Here is a 24691-nt window from a genome sequence, read left to right as displayed (position 1 = left end):
ATCTGCTGCAGACCCAGAGGTGCTCTGCACTAACATAAATCTGCTTCTACAGCGTTGATGTCACGGAACAAGTCCCTTCCTATTTTTCATCGCTCTTGCTAATTTAGTTTCAGAGAGGTGAAGGAAGAACAGGTGGTTTGACCTGCCTCCGCACCAAAGGAGGAATCTTTCTCATCAAGGAATCTTATAAAATGGCAAACCAGTAAGAGGCACTGAAGGACTGTGCTGAATCTAAAAGAAGAAGTCGGGTCACATACAGTTTGGGTCCATTCAGAAAAATAAAAATGAAAGCGTGGCCACTGCCAAAGGAATCAACAGTGCTTTATTGGAATAGTCTTTTCAAAAGCGGCTGGTATTAGCCTTATTGTGCTCCCATTGAAGGAATAGTAAAACTATTATCACCGCAGGAAAAGCAGCAGGAGCAGGTGTGAAGACACCAGCACACAGGGGGAAAGTAGGAGAGCAAAATGGTGCAGTTGAGAGTAACCAATTCTTCTCCTCTGGAAGTCCTCTGAATATGAGAAATTCCTCTGAAAATAGAGCCATGCAAGATTTAACTCACTAGGTACAATCCTTATTCCAGGTTCATTGACAAAACTTTCACTGAACCAAAAAGAGTCAAAAAGCTGTATAGAGCAAATCCAATTTTCATCGCACTGGTGTTTTTATGCGTATAAGAAGCATAGGATAATTTTGTGCATACAAGATGAATGCAGACTCACTGTGACAGTGTGACTATAATGAGAGACTGAAAGAGAATCTGAAAGGACAACTTCCCACAGCCTCTCAAACTTTTTCTAGATTCTGGGCTTAAATGTTCAATCTTTGAAAATTATGATACCTACACTGAAAGTCGGGTGTCAGTTATGAAACTCATACAAATTAACACCTGTGTGTTTCACATAACACCATTTCTAATCTTCATAATTGCGCTGAAAAACTCCTCAGTGTAATCCACATCTAAAGTATACCTTAGATTGATTTTCTTTATCTTACCTATGTCGCTTGCATTAGCATCTAGCTGTGTTGTCTTTTTGAAGTTCTGCGACATGAGAAGCGTTGCTTGTTCTGCAGTATGCAGCAGCTTAGTCAGGCTCCGTCTTTGGTTATCTACAGGAAGAGCTTCCCAGACTGTAATTTTGTCTTTTTGTAAAAAATTGTTCACGGTGTTAACCAAAACCTGTAAATAAAAGCATATTTTTAGCAGAAGAGTCATACGCTATTTGTAAAATAACTTTAAGGCTTGATCCACTCACGTTGATGGTTGTATTACGAAGTGCTTCACTGTCAGAAACAGCATAATGCATGGTATTCAGCGATGAATACGATAGCGCTTCAACATATGAAATCACATCTACAGGTAAAAGTGGTCCCAAAGTATTCTTGTTAATTTCTTGCAGCATCTCCAGGGGTGTTTTTAAATGACTAATCTGAAAAAGACAAGAACTCACGTCTTAATGAAACAGGTAAAGTCACATTTCTGCAAGTGGAGGTAAAGCCAATGCAAATGACTGATTTCTGTGAATTGACATACTGGCTTTTAAGATGCTTGTGCATAAAAAGAGGGACTGATTAAATCAATAGGTTAACCTATACAGTAATGGTGTTACTCATGTGTGATATAACCCTAACAAGCAACTATGATTTAAAAAAAAAAGTAATGTGCTATCATTACACCTTTTTCTTTTTTTTTCTTCTTTAGTACCGCAGCTCAGTTTTATTTAACATAATGCTCCAAAATGAACTAGTAAATGTTCTGCAAAAATAATCAAATATCAGTGATATGGTTACTCCCTTGGCTCTTTTCCGTTAAATTTTAGCTGAAGAAGTGGGAGCAGATGAGCAGTATTTCTATATTTTGTGGCTGGTCTTTTTTCAAATGCAGATTATAAAGCATGTAGTTTAGTGAAACTGTACTGCGTATTTCACCTTCACTGCTTCAGTTTATGAACTGCTAAATGCACTTACATAGAACAATTAATTTAAAAAGTAATAGGCTAGAGAGGGTGAGATGAAGATTGCAAGTTTCAGTCTCATGGCTGAATAAGAAAAGAATTCTTACTTCACGATCCAGAAATCTAATGATATTTTATCCATCAAAAACCCCCTCGATACCTGACTTTGTAAGATCTGTGGTCTCTACTGCTGAACAGCTTTTATGGGGCTTGCTTCGTCTTTGACTGCAGCTGAATAGAACTAGAATGCAGGCTGAAAAATAGGCTAAAATCTGACACGCTCTTATTTACATAAAATTGAGTTATTTTGACGCATTACTTTGATTTAAGTTTACTTTGACATAATATTAAAAAAAAAAAGGTCTCACTCTAAGATCTTGCTGTGGCATTTACCATGTTTTTGCACGTAAATGTGGTAAGCACGTATTGTATTTAATATAATGTATTACATTGCAGGTTGACACAGAAAACATGTTAATACAATGTATATCTTACCGTAAATAAATAAAACCCTTTAAATTAATATCTTTCTGAATCTCGTTACTTCAGCAAGCTGCTTAACATAAAATGCCAACATATACAGTTGGTTTTAATTTATGCTTATGCTTCATTTATCCTTTAAATTAGACAATACTATAGCTGTAGACTAATGAATAGCGAATTCATTAATATTTTTTGAATTTGCTTCAGGAATCCCTGCTTCTGGTGAAAAAAATTCTCGAGTCCAGAAGTCTCTGAGTCTATAAATTCTGTACCGCTTTGCATACTATGTTTTGAGGAGTAAAAACTAGCATACCGGGATGTTATTGCTCCATTTTCTATTTTGTCACTTGTTGACATTACTTTTGTAAGCTATCTTGCTGCCTTTCACTCTGAACAAGCAAATAATTGCACTTCAGTAAATGCAGCAATGTGTAACTTCAGAAATTACAGAAACAGTTGAGTGATTACCACACTTCTGAATTTTTCATGCATCATGACTCACTTTGCTGGAAACAGAACACACAGATTTCCAGCAAGTTATTATCACGATTTGAACATACAACTCAGTCCAAATAATCTGAAATTATTAAAAAGACTTCTGTAAACACGCTTAAGTTCAATTGTATGCTTCAAACATTTGTTAAAAGCTCCTTAAGAACTATTATAATTGAAAAAAACCAGTTTCAAACAGAAACAATTAAAGGATTTGGAAATTAATCTATAAACCAATGCTACTTACTCCAGCCAAAGTTCTATTAATATGTTCAGTTATACAGTCTTTGTATAACTCACACTTGGCCTTCGGGTTTTCTGTAGAAATTAAAAAGAAATTAATTATAGATGTAGCTTAATCAATACTCAATATAAACTTATCGTAAGAGCTCTTGTGTAAGCAGTTCCCCAAACCACCAGCATTCTGAATTGAAGCATATAAGATGCAGCACTCCATTCTCAAACTTCAACTATTTCGACTTTTTCTTGGCCAACGTTACAGCACTGGATCGAACTCTGAGCTTTTGTTTTACTCGGGTAGAGCGTTTGGCCCCTTTCCTTGGGTCTTCCACAGGTGAAGTTAAGAGACAGCTCAAAGTTGCAGAGAGGAGTACAGATCTGACAACTACGAGGAGGTATCCATTATTTCAAATGGATTCCATCACACTGTTTAGCCAAAATACATTTACGAAATGATTCTATTCTCAGGAAATTTAGATGCCACCGCCTTGCCTCTTTTTGATGTCTCGCTGATTAATCTAACTGAAGATAAAGAGGCACTGGTGAGTTTCTCAGAAGATGTAGCTCTGTAATAACACATAAACCTTTATAATACCATGTACCTTGGCAGGAAGTGCCATCATTTGGCTTAAACTGCAATTTTCCTGTGGATGGTTGATAACCTTCCTTACAGGAGCAGTTAAACCCTCCATCCACGTTTTCACATTTTGCATGATCTCCACAGGCAACAGTTCCTTCATTGCTGCACTCATCTACATCTGCAAATATTGTGAGAAATTGAATTTTTTATTAAGTATTTACAGACTAACACCTTGCTGCTTTGTTGATAATAGCCCTGCACACTGCAAGCAGTTTCATAATAAAATTTCATGGAATAAAAAAAAAGCAAAAACTAAAAAGGCAAACTTAATGGCAAAACACCTGCCAATTATAATACTTAGGGATTAGAAGGATAAATCATAATTGATCATATTTTTATACCACCACGTTTATTACTATATAATACTGCATCGTTCATGTTTTAAAACCACAAGTGTAAATATTAATTCTATCATAACAAAATGCTCGGCATGATGCAAATCATCTGAAATCCATTTTCCAGAGATTAGACTAAATAGATTTTCTCAGCCTTACGATTCAGTTAGAAAAGAGAAAGAAAACTGCAGCCTTTTCTTTTAAGTCACGGCTTTAAAAAGCTGCTACAAAAGATCACTCTATCCATCTCCTTCATCTAAGATTTAAGCTCTGAGCCCTTTAAAGTTCTTGGCATGTCTTTTTCTTTTTTTTTAAATACACATTTAAATTACATTTGCCTAAAATGCCTTTTGTGCTTCTAAATAATTTGCCATTAGGTAGACAGGTTCAGTAACTGGGTGGGGCACAGACCAAGAGTAAACCGATGAATTCCGGTAAGGGAATCCATGAATTAATCAATTTAGAAGAGCTGGGTACTAACTATCTAGCTGGAGTAGGGATTATTTTGCATTATTTGGTTGGCTGAGGATAAAGATCAAATAACTCAACAGAGAAAGTAAACTGGGAACAATACCAAATAATTCTGAAGAATGAAGTAATGGACTATGAAGTGCTGTGCTGGAAAGGAGAAAAAAGAGAAGAGCTTTAGGACAGGTATATCTGTCCAAAAGAAGGGAAAATTGAAGAAGCGATACATGAGCAGGCTTAAAGGAACAGCCCAAGAACTGAACTGAAGGAAAGTAAAGGTAGAGAGGGGAATGGATGAAAGAGAGAGGAATACAACCTAAGTTAAGAACTGGCACAGTGCTGAATTTGGGAAAGAAATTGGTGAAAAAGGAGAACTGATTAACCGACTAGTGGAGAACAATAATTACGTGAATTGATAGGAGGCCTTTGTGCAGCCGGATGGGTTTTAAGAACAGGCAGACAGAAAACCAATGTAGGGGCCTGTAAATGCGCTATTAGCATATAGGAGCTATTTTTGCACTCTTATTTTGATACATGATTGTTGGTGGTTTTCAAAAAGGATTGCAACAAAGATGACCAATAATGTATGCAAAATAAGGTTTCTAGAGAAATGGAAACTGTGGAAGAATAGAAAAATGTACTGCATGTCTGTGGACGTATCCAGGGAATGCAGAAAGAAGGATATCTGGGGGCCATCAACCTATTTGGACAGCATTTTCGGTAACTACATAGAACAGTCTTTACTAATGGCAAGAGACGCTCCATAAATAATCAGATGAATGTTTTTGTGGTGTGGGTTTTTTTGTGGGTTTTTTTTTTGTTTGTTTGTTTGGTTTTTTTTTTTTTTTTTTGTTTTTTTTGTATGTGGGACAACTGTAAAATGCATTTAAACTTGTAATAGAGTATCACAACAGTTTCTGAATCCACACACTTTTTGCTGTTTTGTGCTTAATTCCCCAGCTCCCTTTCTTCTGTCCACAATCCTAGAGGTCTTCCTGGGATTCAATGAGATGATTGAGGTCCCACCTCAGTTTCTCATCCCTCTTTTCTTCGCTGAGCGGTGGCTCTGATTTGCACCTGAAACGCTGCGTTTTAAGCCCGAGGTTCAGCAGCTGCCATTGAAAAGCCGTTCAGACTTCCGCATGGCACAGGTGGGAAGGAGAGATGGGGCTGGAAGTGCACTTGTCCTCCCCAACCACCTCTGCTCTTCAGAGAGAGCCGCCAAGGAGGCTGTGGGTTTGAATGGGCTGGTGCAAGCACTGAAGTTTAAATTTTGAGGTTGAATTATAACTATCTGCATCAGGGCAATAGTTCGTTTCCATGTTTAACGCCCCAAACTGCAAATGCTTCTCTTTAATGAGCAGAGCTTTGTGTTCTCTGTATTTGTACAGTTTCTGTGACCTCGGTATTCATAGCCATGGAGCTAACCGTGCTATCCACCAATGAATATGGCAAAAGTGAAGAAAAGGGGGGGGGAAAGCATGATATAGTGCTACACACAGGCTACCTCATAATTAAATACTGTCATTTAAAGATATAATGCTAAAGTTCTTACTCTTGGCATTTAAATAACCTCTCACACCAGAAAATTATAAAGCTCTTTTTGAAACAAGTGGGTGCTTGTGAGTGCCCTGTTGTGTGACTCTGTGCAAGACAGACAAACTTCGAATGAATTGAAGTGGCAAGGGTGAAGACCATGACAATACCAATTTGTATAAGAACACGCATCAGCCTTATACCAAAGATTTCTTTGGCCTTGTCAGCTATGTGAAGAAGGACATGTACATCTTAACAAGATATTCAGCACGTAATGCAGTGCTAAAACGCCAGCAACTGACAACAAGCTTTGCTAAAACTTACAATGACTTATAAATAAAGAAATATTTGAATACTTTCCAGACTGCCATTGCTAAGTATCAGGGTTCTATGTGATTCACTGATGCAAGTGCTTCAAAATTATTATGACAATTTGCTTTTCATGAACCTAGTTTGATAAATCATCTATTTGTCATTATTGGGCATTCATACAAATTACCCTTCTTTTTGCAATTATGTCAGATATTAAGCGTAATGGGGATTTTAATGAGAAGTCAGGATTATCCAAAACAACAGCAGAAACTCAAGCACCAAGACACATCTCTGGCAACAGGATGGCTATTTAAAGTCTGATAGAGACACCCTGTCGAGTATATGCAAATAGACTTTCTGCAGTCGAGTTGTCCATATGGAACGAGTCCATATCACGCCTATCTAATTTACTGTTTCCCGGAGAAAAAAAAAATCTCCTGGATGACAAAATTAAAAGGCAATATGCCTGATCTTGCAAGGTACTAATCAGCTTCGTATCCCTTTTAAATCAATGAGATTGTCGGGGGCAGCCAATAATTTGTGACAGTTGCAAGAATGCTGCTTTTAAGTTCCTGCTTTGAAACACTGTGTGCGGGAGCTGTAGGTTTGTGTTTCTTCATATTGTGTAGTTACGCCTTTTTAACCGAATACGCAATTGTCGGACCACACACAGACAACAGCTTGTCAGTGCTTTCAGCAACCCAATTTTACTGGAGCTTTGGGGTGAGGATCTCAAACCGTCCTCCTTGATCTACCATGGGAGCGGGACTGGGCTGCCAAGGCTTGCGTGAGCAGTCTCCACAGACAACATTCCTGCGCAAAGGTTGAAGAACAGAAGCTTTTTAAACAGAAAAGCATTTGCCATAGCTCTGCAAACCCCCCTGGCCTTTTAGTAAATATTCAAAACAAATCCCGGACCTGAACTTTGAAGCTTTTATAATAGCTCCGATCAGAAAAATAATATCACCAACACCACTTAGGCTAGTGTGAAAATAGATTTATAACCTTTTATTTTATTTCTGTGCTTTGTCACTCCTCATTTACTGCAGCAGGCAAGGAAATTCCAATTAAATTAAAAGTACTGAGAACAGTTATTATGTTCAGTCTTGCCAATTACTGGCTTGTACCTACATCGCTTTGATTCTTCACCAGTCAGTCAAGACAGCTTGATGTCTACATTATACTTTCTGCTTATTAGTAGCTTGCAAGTGATTGAAAAGTCCAATTGCAAAGGACTAGATGTTCCCTCCCTGTGTCTCCATACTGTGGAAGGCAGCAGCACACACAAAGTAGAAATGAAAAAGCCTACGAGTTGCACAGGTAAAAGAAAAGTTAGCAATGTGGCATAATGCCATATCCCGTCCGCTGTACAACTCCCCTGTCACAGAAAAGTATGTGATGGAGAACGGGTGCCTTTCCAGTGCTCTCAGAAATACCTGAAGAAAACTAATAGCATGTTCCTGGAAAAGGCAGAGTGGCACGGATGTCACTTTCATTTTACAGATGGCCATTTTCATGTTTTTACTTTGTTGACTGGAGTGAAAAAAGTAGGTTTATATTTCACCTTTTTATCTGTGGCTGAACATTCAATAAAATGTGAAGTCTAAGGAAAAAGCATGGCTTTTACACAGTAAATAGATTTTAATAGCTCACATTCAGGACAGCAGAAAAATATCATCTTTGGAAATATCACATCTCTGTATTCCTCATTTTTTCTTCTCCATTGCCTTTCTCCTTCTCTTTTTCTCCCTTCCTACTCTCCAGTTCCGCCATTATCTGCCTGTTGCATTGTCATCTCTTCACCAATTCTGCCTGATAACATGGATGAAATACTGCTGACCCTCAACTCAAAACTCAACATCCTAGTTGGACTAAGGGTGAACTGACATTTCCCAAAGCTGTTGTCCCAAGTTTTCTTTTGATCCACCACCCTGAGAGTTACAAGCACTTTGTATTCAGAAGTTTAGTAGTTTAGTATAAACTTTAGTTTAGGGGAGGAACACACAGACTTTGAAATGGACTCACACACGCACAGTGATGTACCACACTTGCACCACTGGGAACTCCAGGTAGGTTTGATGGCATAAACAAATAGGTTGCATAAGGGCATACCCTCCAAAATTCAACCACTGTATTTTTAAAGTTGCTGCCACATACGTGATAAGCATATATTAAAAAGAAAACTTAAGACTTTGCAGAATCTGAAAATATTTTGAGGCCCTATAAACTCGGCTAGGATAGATACTTGGTAGCTCTGTCCCCCAATTTGTCCTGGATAACTTGCTGTGTGTTTACAACTTTGGTGTTTGCTTCAGCTGCGTACAGTACACCCTGAATACACTACTGTCAGCTGCTTGTGTGCAAATCATATCTAAGACCGGGAGCAGCAGATCCATTGGGCACAAAATATCCTATTATGGTTTCCCTGACAGGTAAAGTAGAAAATTAATTGTGGATCAAAAGGTTGTCTTTAGGACTCACTGCTTGGTAAAATAATTGGTACACTTGTTTAATGAGAAAAGGTGCCCACAGGTAATTCTTTATCTCAGTGTGAGTTTTGGAAGCTCTCAGCTCCTCCCATATGGATTTGCAAAAAGCAGAAGAAAAGTGGTAAACTAACCCCCAGTAGAGGATAAAAAAAGATCAGTCCGCCCAGCAAAGAAAAAAGGGAAAAAAAAAAAAAAAAAAAGAAATTAGCAAGCTAATGGTAAAAAACTAAAGTGACACAAGAACAATCAGAGAAATAACTTTGAAGAGAAATCTTCTGAGGCTGAGGAAATGTCATAATGTAAAAATCAAAGCCCGGACCAGAAACTGCGAGAATATTTACAGCTCAATGTGCGAACAGTCTCAGTCCCAGCTAATTTAAGAACGATTCATAGCGGCTGGATAAAGCAGAGCTCTTTTAGATGGATGTGAGCAATGAGCAAGAAATGTTGATTAGATCACTTTCTGGCTTAATATGCAGCCATTCTGCTGATATTAAGAGCAGTAAGAAAGGTTGTCAGCGCTCACAAGCTCACAGGAGACGTATCTAGAATGAGACACAGTCAGCATAAAGGTGTAAAGGGCAATAGATTTATTTCTCATTTTCCCATTCCCTGAGGACTATTGCAACATACAGAGAAAATTACTAGGAGTTTGAAAAAAAGCGAAATAGTTACAGTTCTTCCATTCAAAGGAAATCCTAAAGGATCACATAGTTGTTCAGAAATAACATTTTTCCAGAGAACTTTTCCTCCCCTGCAATCTTGAACGTGTTCTATCCAACTCCTGCAGCAACAGAGGCTGATGGATGGCACAGGAGATAGGATAACTACTGATCTTGCTCATTGCTTTTGATCAGACTTGAAAAATTACCCAAAATATCCCAACCAAAGCCCCCAAACAAAAGATATTTGGAGCATAATAGGTCAGACGTATAGGGAATTTTGTTGGTCCTGAGCGACCTGAATGCAGAATACTTTGTCCCTCTGCTTTGTTTTAAGAATATGACCACCTTGCTCACAGATCAGTGAAGCGGGGGCATAATTGGGTAGATCGGGGATTTCTGTGTTACCTTAACTATACATTCATCGTCTAAAACTGCGACATGTGGATTAAAATGTGAGCAGAGTCAAGATTGAAGTGTTACTGAAAGCAATGGCAGGTGCTCTGTTATCTGTGTGAAGTGTGGGCTTGAACTGGAATATTAAGTCTGTACTAGTCCAAATCGTGGGTATTTTATATCCAGGCACCAAACTTCACAAATCTGAAAGCATTTTGCTAGATTTCTGCAATTAACAGAAGCAATAAGAGAAGAGTGACAACGTAAAGCTAGCTGGCAGACATTAATAACTTACCCACGCAGGAGGTTCCATCATTAGGTACAAAAGTTTGTTGACCATTGCTGGATTTGAAACCAGGCGCACACATGCAGAAATAACTTCCCACCGTGTTTGTGCAATTGGCGTGCTCTCCACAAGGCTGAGTAGCATTTTCACATTCATTATCATCTGACAAGACATAAATTATGGAGAAATATATTTGCATTTGCCGACTGAAGAAAACAGTAAAGCAAAAGCTAAATTTGGCCTCCGGTATTTTATTTATATAAGTTTTGAGTGCTGAGCTGGCACTCTTGGTGTTTGTCTATATAGCTTTCCCATTGCTAAGGATGTAATCAGGTGTTCAGCAGCACTCTTCTGCCCTCATCCTGCGTGAGTCAACAAATGAGAAAACCAGTGGGATACTGAAGTGAAAGGTTTAACTGGATATTCGTTTGGAATAAAGGATTGAGACAAGTACATGTTCTGCCATGGTTGTATCTGATAACATTTTTTGCTACCCAAAAATCTACAGGTAGAGAGTCACCCTGAAGATGCATCTGGGAATTTCGAATCACAGAAAACAGAGCTCAAAATTATATCAAGAAATCACCCATTTTGTTCCTTAACACCAAAGCAGGATCAATATAGCTAAACTGACAGTTGTTTTCTTTCTGGCCTGTTTTTGAAGACCTTCTGTGGTATTTCTCAGCAGTCCCAGAGAACAGACTTACAAAGTTTGTCCTACTGACTGACCTGAGTCTTCAAGTGCTTTGTTTTTTCTTAATTATCCCAAAGATCTTAACAAGCAGATGAGCGAGAGTCATGGCTTGATCTTTACCTCTCAGCAATTGCTGTGCAAGTCATCAGTTTTGTACCTGCAAAATTGCATGATCTCTTTTACAGGGCCAATCCCGTGCCCCCAGTGATACATGAAAAAGGAACTATATACACGAATTTTAAGACTACTTCCTCTCTGCAGAGCCTCTGCACGTGCTGTCATTGTAAGCATGGGGATCCAGCTAGCCTTATCAAATGTCAAATAAAACCATAAACTCAAGCTTTGAACTGTATAGTTGATCTGCAATGACTCAATAACACCGCTTCCTCTCCAGAATCTTCCAAGGTCCCTGTTGTCTACTGAATAATTTTCAGACCAAACTTGAGAAGAAGTTCAAAAACTTCCTTACCCAAACACTCTACTTGTGAAACTGAGTAACAATCGCAATACTGATAATTCATTTCTTCCAAAGAGCCCATTTCTCCCAAAGCACCCCAAAACTCTGAAACAAACAAATCAACGAAACTCTCCCAAAGAAGACGACACCCTGAGTATAGTTCTCTATTTTCTATGTGGTTAGAAAGGAAAAGAGTTAAAGGCTTCCTGAAGTCTACTGGGATTTTGTTCCTGTTCTCAGGCAAGAGGTACTCATAACATGATGAATGACAGGAAAGAATTCTAACAGGGAGAGAAATAACAATTTATTGCAGAAGAGGAACGATTAAGGAGCGTGACAGGTAGAAGAAATATGATTTCAGAAAAGACGCCCAGGGATGAGTTTCAGAAAGGTGCTTCTGCTTCCTGATGGTCAGTGTTCTCATAAGGTGTTTACAGAGATAGTGTACAGATAAGTAAAGTGTCACGTAAGCTAAGGAAGTGGCAAGATTAAAGTACACCAAGAGCTGTAAAGCGTTGCAGGAATACATTTCTGCAATATAACTTAGTCACAACCCCTAGAATAAAGTTGGAAAAGGACATTTTTCAGATTTGAAGTCTGACGTGATGTTGAATGTTACTCAACTCAGTTGACTCAGAGATGCAAATACCAATTCAGAACCGCAGCTTTCCTCAGGGGAATTTTGGTCAACAGTATCAAATGGATTATGCTCATTATAACTAAAATGGAATGTAATTTAATGAGGAATCCAAGTAGAAAAGCACTTTGCCAACATACGTCAACAATATTTATTCTACAGCTTTGGTATTTGTGAGAATACAGCAGAGGTGTGTGATTTGGACCTCACTTAAAGAACGCCAAAGTAAAACCAAATTAGTTTAAGTGAAATTATGATAGAGAGGAATAAATGTGATGTTAATCTAAGTTCAAAAGCTGAGCACGAGAATATGAAAAAAACAGTTTGGCACATGGCGTTGCAGAGACGAGACCTGAGAACACTTTACAAATCTTGGTAGCAAAGTCCATTTGTTCGAATACAATTTCTGTTTGTCTCTGTGTTTGGCTCTTTTGCAAACCCAGTTTGCACCCAGACCCTGGCATTTCATGACCAAAAGAAGGGGACTATCCTATTTTAGCTGCCAAGTTAACTTGGTCTTGAGAAAGCATTATAGATTCTAGAAAACAATATGTGTTGACTTTGGAAGGTTCATGGGATAGTAGTCATGGAAGATGTGAAGCAGAAGGACACTGATCACTGTAGGACTTGATTCAAAGTAGAGGAATAGCAAAGCTGGTAAGCGAAAAGCTACAGGCTACATAGAAGAACTTTTCTTTGGATTTTTTTTCTAGAAGCTCAAATATAGTCCTCAAAATCCAGTACTGTTATGTTTTTCAGATGGTCCAACAAGTTTATAAGCAATATTGAAATAACTCATGCAGTTGTCATCAATAAATTCTTTACAATTATGCCTAATTAACTCTACTGGATTATTGGTGTTTTTCCTCAATATTTAGGATGCCTGTAAGGGGTTTAATGGTGACTATATTGCCTCAGAAGACTTGCCTATTGAGAGAAACTTTTTGATAATTTGAGAAACCTTTAGAACATCAAAGAGGAGCATCGAAGAATAGCAGTAACTTGCATTGCAAACCCAAGATTGGATATTTTAAAGAGTTATGTTCATAAGGAGCTTTCTTTTCTCTGTTCCCATGGTCTAATATAATACTAAGCAGACCATGCTGGGGGATAATTTACTGGACCGCATCCTGCTTCCATTGAAATTAATGGCATAAAAGTCACTGACGTAAGTAGGCCCAGGGTGGTGCTCGCTATGGAAAACTACTGGGTTAATAAGAAAGGCAAGCGAGGAAGAAGCTTTAAAGAAAAAAGGACTTTCATATACAGTTTGACTAGATGTGTTTAAATAATCTGCCTAATTTCACACAAAATATTTTAAAAGATCAACAATGACAGCAAAAATATCTTCTAGTTCGCTGTATAAACAATTTTAATTTTTATTTCAGACAGCAGTTCAATGTGAAGCCCAGGGGCTTAAAGTAATTTTCCAAATTTTACATGATTTATATCACTGGATTTGTGATTTAAAGGACATCAAGAAAAAAACAACAGAATTTATAGATGGAAAAATGTATTGGTTTTTTTTTTGTTTGTTGGTTTTTAAGGAAATTTTCTGTCTATACAGAGAGGATACTTTAAATTATTGCAGGAGCATAATCCACCTGCTTTGTTGCTACCTAATTTAATTACATCATGTGCATTCATTGCTGGCACAGATACCCATTGAACACTATGTGCAGTATTTAAAAGATGCACATCCTGTTAAAGATTTTTAACTTTTTTCAAGTAAAAATGGGAGACTTTTAGAAACAAGATTGGCCAAATGACAAGGTTAATTATCATGGCTAAATGCTATACTGCATTCAAGTCTGTTCGATACACAAGATATTTGCAGAATAGCTGAACTCTCTTGAGAAGTGGTTCTTTTTTTCTTGGGGGGGGGGGGGGGGAGGGAAGCAGGTTTGTTTTTGGTTTTTTTTTTTTTTGGCTGCTGTTTTTAACATGGCAGGTCTGTGCTATTTGGATTGCTCTAAAATCTTATCATTAAAAAAATCACAAGGTGATGAAGGTTATAAATAGTTTCCTAGGAAATTTGTGTTAAATAACACAAAGATGGGTGGATATGGGAATGTGTATGTATGTGCACCTGAATATTGGTAGGTTAAAAATAGAACTGATTCTCCAAATTCACTTTAAAAATACAGCTACTATATATTTTACTATACATGAATATAATTATGGTTAGAGGGAATCAGCTACAGGCTGCATATAATAATTTCTCTACTAGTCTCTTGAAAATGTATAAGGATCTTCAAAAGCAAAAAAAAAAAAAAAATCTGAAAAGCTGATATACCCCTTCCAAACTCAATTTGAACCGAGGATGGTAATTTTGTATTAAAACTGCATGTGTTCATTAACATGAGAACACCATTGCTTTAGGATTGAGTAGCCCCACTCAGAAGATTTGGCACTGATGAAGTCTTCCCCTGTCACAGATGGCTACAAATCTGATCCGGTGTTTGAACAATCACTCTTTTACATCAGGTAACATTGTTCATTGCTAAGTAAAATGTGTATGAATTTTGTCTAGCACTGATATAATATATTTTTGTGTAAAAACCATTCGATGCTTTTAGAAACTTTAAAGTATATGAAATACAAAAAAGAAGAATGATTTGTGGATTTCAGGGCCATGACGCAGTTGGAAGCAAGAGGAATCTGATAAGATTTTAGGAAAAAACATCATATTCTATCATATTCCATATAATTTCTAAAGTGCAGGTTTTACCCTGTCATATATCCTATTTTAATATTGGGTGGTTATAAAAGTATAATCTACAATAGAAAAATTGCCAGGGCAGCTACAGCTACAAAATGAAATAATTTGTTATTATTGTGACAAACATGAGAAAATGCTTTGAATTATCAATTTTAGATATAAGATTATTGTAATACTGTTTATATATTTTATATGAAAAAATATCATGAGGGAAAGTCTTATGGCAGCGGATTTATCAAAACAGCTTTGAAGGGTTTCCATTGCACTGAGCAAATCTCCATGATAGACTTTTCGATGATATGATGACATATAATATAAAGAGTTAGCTTTGGGGTGAAACTTGTCATATTGATCCACAATCACACAGAAGTTTGGTTGTTTTTCTCTTTTTCATTTTTGTAAATTTTGAAGTAAACTGTTTCTCCATTCACTTCGCGTAACAAACAAGCAAGGCTGAAACCACCCAAGTCAAACAGTGATTTGTGCCTATTCAGTCCCCACCAATGCATGCTAAATAAGTTTTTTGTCGAAGTGAAACTTTCCATTATAGAATATATTCTGGGCTCTCTGGCATTGAATTAAATTGATATCAGTCAGGCTGATGACCTTTAGTAATCAGTAAGTGACCCGACTGGAAAACTAGCAATGCTGAACTTCGAGTTTGGTCACTGGTGATAGCCAGCTGGAGGTCTCCTGTGTTGGCATGGCCCATGGCTGAAGGAGCTTACCACCTGGGAGCCCACCACATAGAAAGCCTGCCCTGGAGCTGCACAGCCTGCGAGCTCAGCCCTTGACTTCCATGGTCCCGGCTCTTCTCCAGAAGAGCTGGAAATCCCAAAGTCTTGGATTAAAATCTGCCAGGTAGACCTACATCTCCCAAGGCTTCCTGCTGGGGTCTTGCTACAGGTAGAGCACTTGAGGCTCTTGTTCCTCTGCTTCTTCAGCAAGGGCCACAGTCCTGTCTCCCCACACAGGGTAATCTATGCTGTGGCCAAGGTGCTTTCTAGGGTCTGACCTGGATACCCAGCCAAGCTGGTCAGAGAGGCAACAGGCTTCCCAGGGCAGCAGAGATCTGGCTGTTGCAGGTGAACTCTTTTGAGACCTTAACATTCCAGAGAAGGATTGTAATGAATTAAGAGCTCCTGACCAGAGTTTGAGTTTAATAACCTGAGTTTTCCCAAAGCCACACCTGGACAAGCATAGGCATGACAGTGTAATTTTCATAAGTTTAATGAACGCTTGGTGTTACCAAGGTCCACAAGCAGCTCATACTGAGGCCGTTACTGTATACTACAATACATTCACATTCTATTCGGTGCATTCCCCAGGTGACGTAAGAAGCAGCAATTGAACCATCAACAATTATTTTTGCCCCAATCCAGGCCTTTTGAAACCAAGGTTGGAGACCTCTGGGGCCTACCCGTCCATCAAGACCAGCAGTGGCAGCGCAGGGCTGGGGACCGGTATCGGACACCGTAGCCTGAAAAGTGGACAGCGCTGGGTAGGAAGGAAACGCAGCCGGAGCGGCTGGGGAATACATTGATTCATTGCATCCGGCTGTTCTCTTTCGACAGCAGCCTCTGCTGCCAAAGCTGCTATGGAGCCCCTGGGGGAAACTAAAACTACCCTTCCCCAGTGTAACCCTCACGGGAGAGCAGTACTTGAAGTGCCTCACTTAACCCCTCAAAAGCAAGGAAATGAAAGGCTTCCTGTAAAACAAATTCCAGTGCTACTCACCCTGCTGTGCTTAGCTTGTCTGGAGGTCTCAGAACAGTGGGTGATCTTACATACATTACTTCTGTGCTGCAGGACTGTGCGTCTACAGCCATCGCAGCCTGAGCTAAGAACAGCGATACCATTAACACCCTCGCCTTTCCTTCCTTGTGATGTGTTTGCATTAATGGTAATTTAGCACAATTTGTTTATGATTCTCCAAAGATTCAGCATTCAAGTTTGGTCTAAATCAGCATGAAAGAGCAGATGCTTAGAAAAACCACTTGAGACTGCAGAACTGGGCTGGAAACCTCATTTAAATATGAATTGCTTTCATAATGGGCCCGATTCATCTTTGTCCTACACTGGGGCAGGGGACCATGCAGTTGCCGCATAGGAAATCTTGCCACTGCAAGCTCCGTCTTGCTAAAATTTCATAACTCTCTACCTCCTGGCAAGAGCTTTTCACAATGCCTTCTTGCGATGTTTTTGTAGCTTGCCAGGGGTTTTTAACGGGTTCGGACTTGATGGCTCTGCAGCTAGCTGGACTCCTGAAATTTCTTAGTTCAGCAAACAGTATTTTCTCTCGCATTCTTCGCAGGCTATGTGTATATGCAGAGATGATTTCGGATCACCAGTTCTTTCATGTCTGACTGAACTGAAGGGCCTCACAACAAAAAGCTCCGTTAGTCACAGTTTAAGGAAAAGGGCAGAACAGTCTAAAAGAAGAAGGAAAGGCATGTTCCTACATATTCAAAACACACTCAGGTTGAGCTTCAGAGAATGGACGAGGTTCAGAGAAGTTAATATATTATCTAAATTGCTTCCCTCATCTCTTGCTGGTATTTTCAGACATTACAAATTAAACACGAAAAGCATTTATTATTGGGTAAGTGCCAGTGATGAAATTGTCATTTGTTTAGCCACTCAGAACAACCTGTCTTTTCAACACTTTTGCTGTATCAAAAAAAGAGAAAATCTATAATTTGTGATCACTCATATGTGAAGAATAAGGGGGGGGTGGGGGGGGGAGGATCTTTAGACATGCTAGCCCTTGACTGCAATCAAACCAGTTACCCAGACAAGCATCTGCAGGGATTTGAGGATAAAAAGGAACAGGGTGCTCAAATTAATGCAAGAGAGGAAAAGAGGGAAATAAATAGCTGTCGAGTGGCCACGTCCGACCTTTTCCCCAGCACTGCCTATCCTGCTCCTCTGGAGACCAGGGGTCTATGTGCATCGCATACGGCAGCAACAGGCCCCCACCACTCCCCCCAGAGGAGACCTTAGAGCTGCACTGACCAGCAAAGGCTCAGCAAGAGAACTTCAGAGCTGTGCAGTTGCAAGTGTGGAGCTCTGGGTGTCCGAGTTTGGGTGTCCAAACCCCAAGTTAGTTATTTATTGTCTGGCCGACACCCCTTCCTTGGCCGGATCATGAGGGGAAGAGCTGTGGGTGCTATGAAGATTCATCCCTTCTATTACAGGCAGAACTCCGAGCTGGTCAGGCATCCCCCCCCCCCCGCCGATGTGGTGAGCGGGGTCTCAGGGCACCTGTCAGGGGTGCAGGTGAAGAACGCATCCCACATTGCAGCTCAGGCACAAGGGACCTGGAACTGCCACTCACTCTTCAGTGAAGCAGACCGTGACCTCCTTGCACCTGGAACACTCCAGGCTCCCCTTCTGCCTTCCTCCCAGGAAGGTGGCATTAATTCACCAGCTGAGCACCTGGCCTGATGAGCTGTTAAAATGCAAAGCTAAAGAATGAGGGAGACTGTAGCAGAGTAATGTCAGAGACAGTAAAATGGAAAAAAAAAAAAAAATCCAGGATGAAAATGGTCTGTTGGAGTTCTCAGACTGGCTTTAGAGGTGAGGAGTGAGGACTGGATGAATTCTCTGGGAAACTGGATTATAGACACTGAATAGGAGGGGATAAAACAATAATCCCATTTTCAGTTCCCGTCACAGGCTGCTCCTGGTTAGCCATACGGTGAACTCAGACAACCCGGGGCTCCCATCTGACAGCATGTGAATGAGTGAGATGTGACCACCCAAATCTAAACATTTTGATCCCAAGCAAGAGACAAAACAGAAGTAAAACAGCTTAGCAAAGAGTTTGATTAAGAGGGAAGAAAAACTTCCAGGCAGCACTTTCCCAAATTTCAAAACAAACAAAAGAAAAAGAAAGTGTTTATTCAGAAAACATAGATGGGAAATGCATCACCACTTTACAGCTCACTTATGAAAACCACTGTGGCACCATCACGGTATGGGCAAGCAAGATGGGAAAAAAGAGTTAAGTGAGAGACAACATGGCTTGAACAAGACAGAGGAACATTAAGCATTGTCTGGTGAACTTTATCGAACTCGCTACGAGCATGGGGCAAAGGCTGCGACAAGGAATAACGCTGTTCTCTGGCAGGGTACGGACTTATCCTTCAGTCACACAGGACTAAGTCCTGGGGTCTTGAATACCACACAGCAACAGCAACACTGCGTTGCCACCATGCCAGGGAGCTGGAAGGGCTGGAAGCACCCGGATGCTCGTGCAGGGTCATCACTGTGCTGCCCTGGGAGCCCTCCGCAGAGCATAACAGGCAGTTTCAAGTAATTAATGCTGGTGACACTGAGGCAAGAGGGTGCCATGGCGCTGGATCCAGGCACAGAGCTAGCTGTATGTTAACAGTACTTTTAATTGGAGTTAGTGGAAACTATCGACTGCCATTTTGTTTGGGTGGTTCGTGTTACACATTCAGGAGTCGGAAATTAAGATCCAGTTGCTGAATTCCTCCCTGGAGTGGGCAGATGGGTAAGTATGAAACAAAGGGCAAGTCCAGGTTCACCTCAAACTAATTCTGATGAAGGCTTTCCCTCAACGATGATCTGCTCCATCGCTCCTTCTTGTGGCGGGCTCCGAGACAGCAGGATTATTTCTGTGTTTACTTCTGAGTGAACAGAACAACATGCTTATGTTTGGTTAAAGAGTGTGAAAAGTCTGTTTCCATAACAGAGCCTGACCTCCTCAAACTCAGTGAAGTCTGAGGGTGGCTCCTATTAACCTGTATCTTTGCTTTTACAGAAGCAAAGGGGCAAAACCTGCCAAGAGCAGAAGTCAAGAGTGAAGACCACATTGTTCTTCCTTTCCTCACCCTACACAGATCTAATTACCATGATAGCAACCTCAACATCCTGGCAGACACCCTGTGTCAAGCTTGCTACTCAAGGATTAGACAGAATGCAATTGAGACACATCAGTTTCTTGGTTTGCCTCCTTCAAAAACATATAATTAAAACAAGGTGAACTGCAGCTGAATGGGAGTATGCTGGATTTGAACTGACAGCAGTGCGCAGGTGTCAATGTTTTTCTCAGTGCTACCAGCAGAAGGGTTTTAGAAACTTCCCTGTTAATAAATTACGTCATTCCCAATCCAGCTTTCACTTTTGTTTTTTAGCTTGCCTGTTTTCACTGCAACTCATCCTTTAACTGAAAAAATAAAACAGCACATGCACAATCCGAATATTTTTCCTTAAAGGAAAGTAAGGAGCACGGCAGTCCCCGACTGGGGGATGACTATGCCCCGCACAGAACTGAATGGGCAGCCCAAGTAGAAGTTTTCTTTCAGCACTGCAAATGGAATTGTAATTAAAAAACAAAACAAAAATCCCCAAAACCAAACACCCTATAGCCAGACAAGATCCGCATTGGCATTTCTTGCGCACCTCCCATTGCATTTTCCATTTACCGTAATGCTGGCATAGAATTGGCACGAGAAAAGAAGATGTATCAGAACGTGAGGCTGAAATCCCGATTACATTGTTTAACCCTTGCTTCAGTTTATATAAATGAATGCCATGATTTATTTATGCTGTATACACAAATGTCCCCAGCACTCCAGTAGCCACTGTATAACATCATCCAGGAAAATAAGACTCAAAGTCATTCAACTCCTTATGCACCTAGTTCTTGTTATTTCCAACATTAATTTCAGAAAACTCTGTTTTCAGAACTTTCTGAACCAAAATACATAAATTCAGTATGGCACATTTTGGTATTTGTCTAAATCCAAGCTTTCTTTTGCATATTACAGCTGAATCTGTAAACTGGCATCTTGTAGAGGAAATGGTTGCCCAGTAGCTGCAGAGAGACTGCATGGTACCACACACCAAATCTTGGGATCCATCTGAACCACATCCAACTGATGTTAAAGGCATCTAAAGAAAGGCAGTATAGCCATACCAGGAGTACTCTGTCCCTATCTCATCCCCAACAACTACTAGATGAATGTCTCCTACAGCAAGTTACCCAAGGGCCAACCCTCAGAGGTCGTGATCTCTCTGGCTTCTTCAAAAATGCCCCATCTAATGGCAAGTGAAACACAAGCCTGGAAGTCAGGATGAACATGAGTTCCTATGTCTCATGTTTCCCCGACCACCTTCCCAGCCTGGGGGAGATAAACTCTGTCAGTTTACATTTACCACTTTAGCAGCATTTTTGGAAGGGAAAAGAAAAACTGAACTCCACCAGAAATATTTTTGCTAAATCATGATATAACATGATTTAAGAGCTTTAGTAGGAAGTCTTTATTTGGGCAACAAGAACAGATCCATATGTAAAAAGGACAACTGGGCTCATCAATGTTTAACTAGAAGACTCTCCATGCTTTTGAATCTGCTACTTAAAAATAGGAGTTACCTTATGAAGTGCAAGTGTCATCGTACTACATTATCTTCAATAAATTTTGTCCTTTGAAAAATAATGTGCTGTAACATATCTGAAACAGTATTAAAAACATTTCTTGCTTTTAGCTTTGAGATTTGTATTATGTTCCATTTCGGATTTAGAAAGCAGAATACAATAAAAGATGTGGTAAAATTGCTTTGAGAGAAGTAATAGCTCAAATAACATAGAAGACCATAAAACAGTGACTACAGGAGAAGTTATTTTTTTCCATTGTGGAACAGTATTCATTGATTTCTGAAACCACAGGCTAATTATGCTCTGAGTGGACAAAGTACTTTGAACAGTCTAGTCTGGGCATCAGAGACATTGAGTTCACGATGTACTTTTGTCAAACCCAAGTTACAGTACTCAAGACAAGAGTGGTTTGATGAAATCCGATTGCCAGTACTATTCAGGAGGTTAGATGAGGTGACCTAATGCTAGTCTTTGAGATGCATGGACCTATATAGCTCTAAGTTAATATTAAGGTTAGGACATTAGAAGAAGATAACACCAATAGCAAAGAATAGACTTTTTAATTTTTCTTTTTTTTTTTTTTATTTAAAGTCAATACTGTTTCATTCTTGTCAAAAATTACATGTGAACTAAGCATCTTCTACAGTGGCCCACATAGCTTTCATGTGGCTTGATGAACGGGTGTTTTTTATATTAGCTCTATTGGTAAGTTATCCCATTTAAATGCTCTGGAATTCAATAGCTTTGCTACTGGATAATAGACTAATTCACAAAAGGAAATAATTTCAATCTATAACTGAGAAAAGCCATTAATTACTGGAAAACATCCAGTCTCCAAACCTGAAGATATCAAATATGGTCTGGCAAGGAGGAGACAATTAGACTGAGGAATTCTACCCAGAGGGAAAACACGCCAGCATTACTGCAGCTAGACTAATGACTTCAACAATAACCACTGAAGTATTTCCAGCTACTGTCAATGCTGTAAGTATTTAACTCCGTGGTGAAAATGTCTTAACTACTGACAAACATGTTCTTAGAGACTGACCCCAGCAGTTCATTTCTGATAACAAAAGTCATTATAAAACCATACAGGGTTTCAGTGTGTGCCCCCCCCCCCCCCCCCCCCCCCAGCCGCCTTCTAATGTGAATTAAAACTAAATATAATGATGAAAGTGGGATTAGAGGTTATAAAACTCAAGAGAAGCTAGGTCTATGGTACTGCTCAGGCTCAGTCAAAAGGCTGCAGAATTTTAGGTAATCACAGTCTTTTTCCCATAAAATAACCAAATTTCATCTTATTGGAATTTGCTCGTTTGAAAATTATATAGCCCTCCTCCTTTCTGGAGCAACCTCTTCCAAAAACCAGACTGCTCTAAAGGCCAGATTTCCTTTCATCTCTCCCTCCTGAACCCTACAGCTTTGAAGTGAAAGGTCCCGTGGTCTCCTCATGCCAGATGGTCTTGATAGAAACATAGGTTCCTGAAGAGCTAAGGTGTACAAACTGGAAAACTTTAGCTCCGTGTCAAATGGCAGAATGACTTAACCCACTCAGGTCCCTTAATGAATGTTGAGGGGAGTATATAGTACCCTAATTCAATCTCAAGTGACTTTTGCCTTGCTGACTACACCAGCGGCTCTGCTCTTCAATAGTTATTATATGCTAGGTTGAAATATTCCTTTTATTCATAATCACTGTTGTCTACATAGCTTTGTCATTCTCTAGTAAGGTTGTTTATTCTTAAATACAGGGGCTAAGGACTTTATTATCCCAAAGATATGAAACACACTTAGTAGGCAAAAAAATAAAAGTTCCATTAAAAACATATCTACAGTTTGGACAGAAGTAATACTTATAACAGGGAATAATGTTGAAATGTGGCACAAGTCAGAACTGAAAACACTTTCAAGTTTACCTACCATAATACAACCTGCCACATAAAGTGTTATTATGTGCATTTTATGCCTGGGAGTGCTGACAGGCGGGAGGATGTAGATGTGTTGTATAAATGCTGTGTATCTCTCGGCAGCTGGAGATGTGCCTGTACGCCGCACTGGAGGGCTGTGCGGAGCTCAGAGGCAGGTCGTACCACGAGCAGCAATGCTACATTAGCACTGCTTTCTAGCCAGACTAATTAGCCCTTTAAACACAGTCTCTATTAGCCTGGACATCGCACTGTGCCACACAGCCACACTGCTTGCCATTGCTTGACTTGCTTTATCCAGTCCCGCACTGTGTCAGCTCAGCAGACACTTGGAGACGAAGTCCCAGTTACAAAACAGAGAAAAAACTGCTGCCGCTGATTAAAGTGAGGGTTCCAATTTACATACCGAGAAGGCAGAAGCCACAGAAAAGGAGGATTGTCATGAGGTACTGAATAAAGGCATGTAAAACGTAAACAGATTTCCAGACTGCCATACTGGTGATCCGTTGGAGACAGGGGCACTGCATAAACCTTCACTAGTATTTGTGTGTTACTCTGCAAAGTTCTCAGTTGGAAATGCTAAAAACTTGTTTCCCAAGCAAATCACTCCAAAAGAAAAAAAAAAAAAAAGTAACTTCCCTTCATTTATTGAAATAAACCTCTCAAATTAAGTGCCTAAATCTAAGTTCAAGCAAACATAATCAAGATAAACATCTTGATTATCAAATAGACTGAACTCACAGAAGCATTGGGTAGATTTCTACTGCATGTTAAGTATCCCTGAAAATTGTGCCATTTATTAGATATGTGGAAAAGCACTCCAAGCTTCTTTCTTGAAAGTGTTGGACAAGAAACTGGTTTAGCAAAAAGAAACAGACTGTTACTTTATTTTTAATCCAGGAAAACTATTACATCATGTATCAAATGTTTTGTTCATTAAAAAAAGTCATTGCCTTTTGTCTTCTGCGCCCGTCTCTGGATGTACCAGCACAGGCAGTTCTATAGGATATCCTTAGTTTTGCTCCAAAGGTCCCGGAAGAGTTTGTTGGGAAAGGTTCTCTGTGCTTGGATTTCTTGCAAACTTTATGTTATAGTAAGGGTTAAATGTTTCTTTTGTTTATTCAGTCAAGTAGAACAGGTTTAAATCTCAAATCTAAATACAGACTATGCACAGAGAAAAGTAGCATGTAAAAGACATTTATTTTCAAATGGTCAAGCTGTTAAATATGAAAATACTGGATTAGAGCTTAAATTCTTACTCCAGCGGCCTTGGCTCCAGATTAGGCGCTGTAAACTCAACCTCCAGGATCTCCTCCAGAGACCCACTGAAAGACATGGGATAGGGAACAGCTGGTGCCAGGAAAAAGGGCACCATGGGGGTGGGACAGCAGCTCACACCATTGCACAAAGGGTAATGCCATGCCATGCCGTGGAAAGGCTGACGTTTTACAGAGGGCTGACTGTTGTTCAGGATGGCTTTACCAGCCTCCAAACCCACCCAGGAATTTGAGTAAGGAAAGGGCATCCCTTTCCTCTTGACTGATGACATCCACATT

At 39.7% G+C, this 24691-nt stretch overlaps 1 protein-coding gene across 1 annotated transcript in view; it reads right to left on the bottom strand.

Moving 5' to 3' along the window:
* Positions 1-24691, bottom strand: part of ADGRL4 (adhesion G protein-coupled receptor L4) — a 76503-nt gene that overhangs the window by 26313 nt on the left and 25499 nt on the right. The window contains 5 exon segments of the mRNA XM_082484616.1: positions 997-1180; positions 1257-1430; positions 3178-3248; positions 3773-3928; positions 10304-10456. Of these exon segments, the coding sequence (XP_082340742.1) occupies positions 997-1180; positions 1257-1430; positions 3178-3248; positions 3773-3928; positions 10304-10456 (738 nt within the window).

The sequence above is a fragment of the Vanellus vanellus genome (genome assembly GCF_965231255.1).
Source record: "Vanellus vanellus genome assembly, chromosome: 5".
NCBI lineage: Eukaryota > Metazoa > Chordata > Aves > Charadriiformes > Charadriidae > Vanellus > Vanellus vanellus.
Note: the sequence above shows the minus strand (reverse complement) of the source record. Positions and strands in the feature narration are given on the sequence as shown.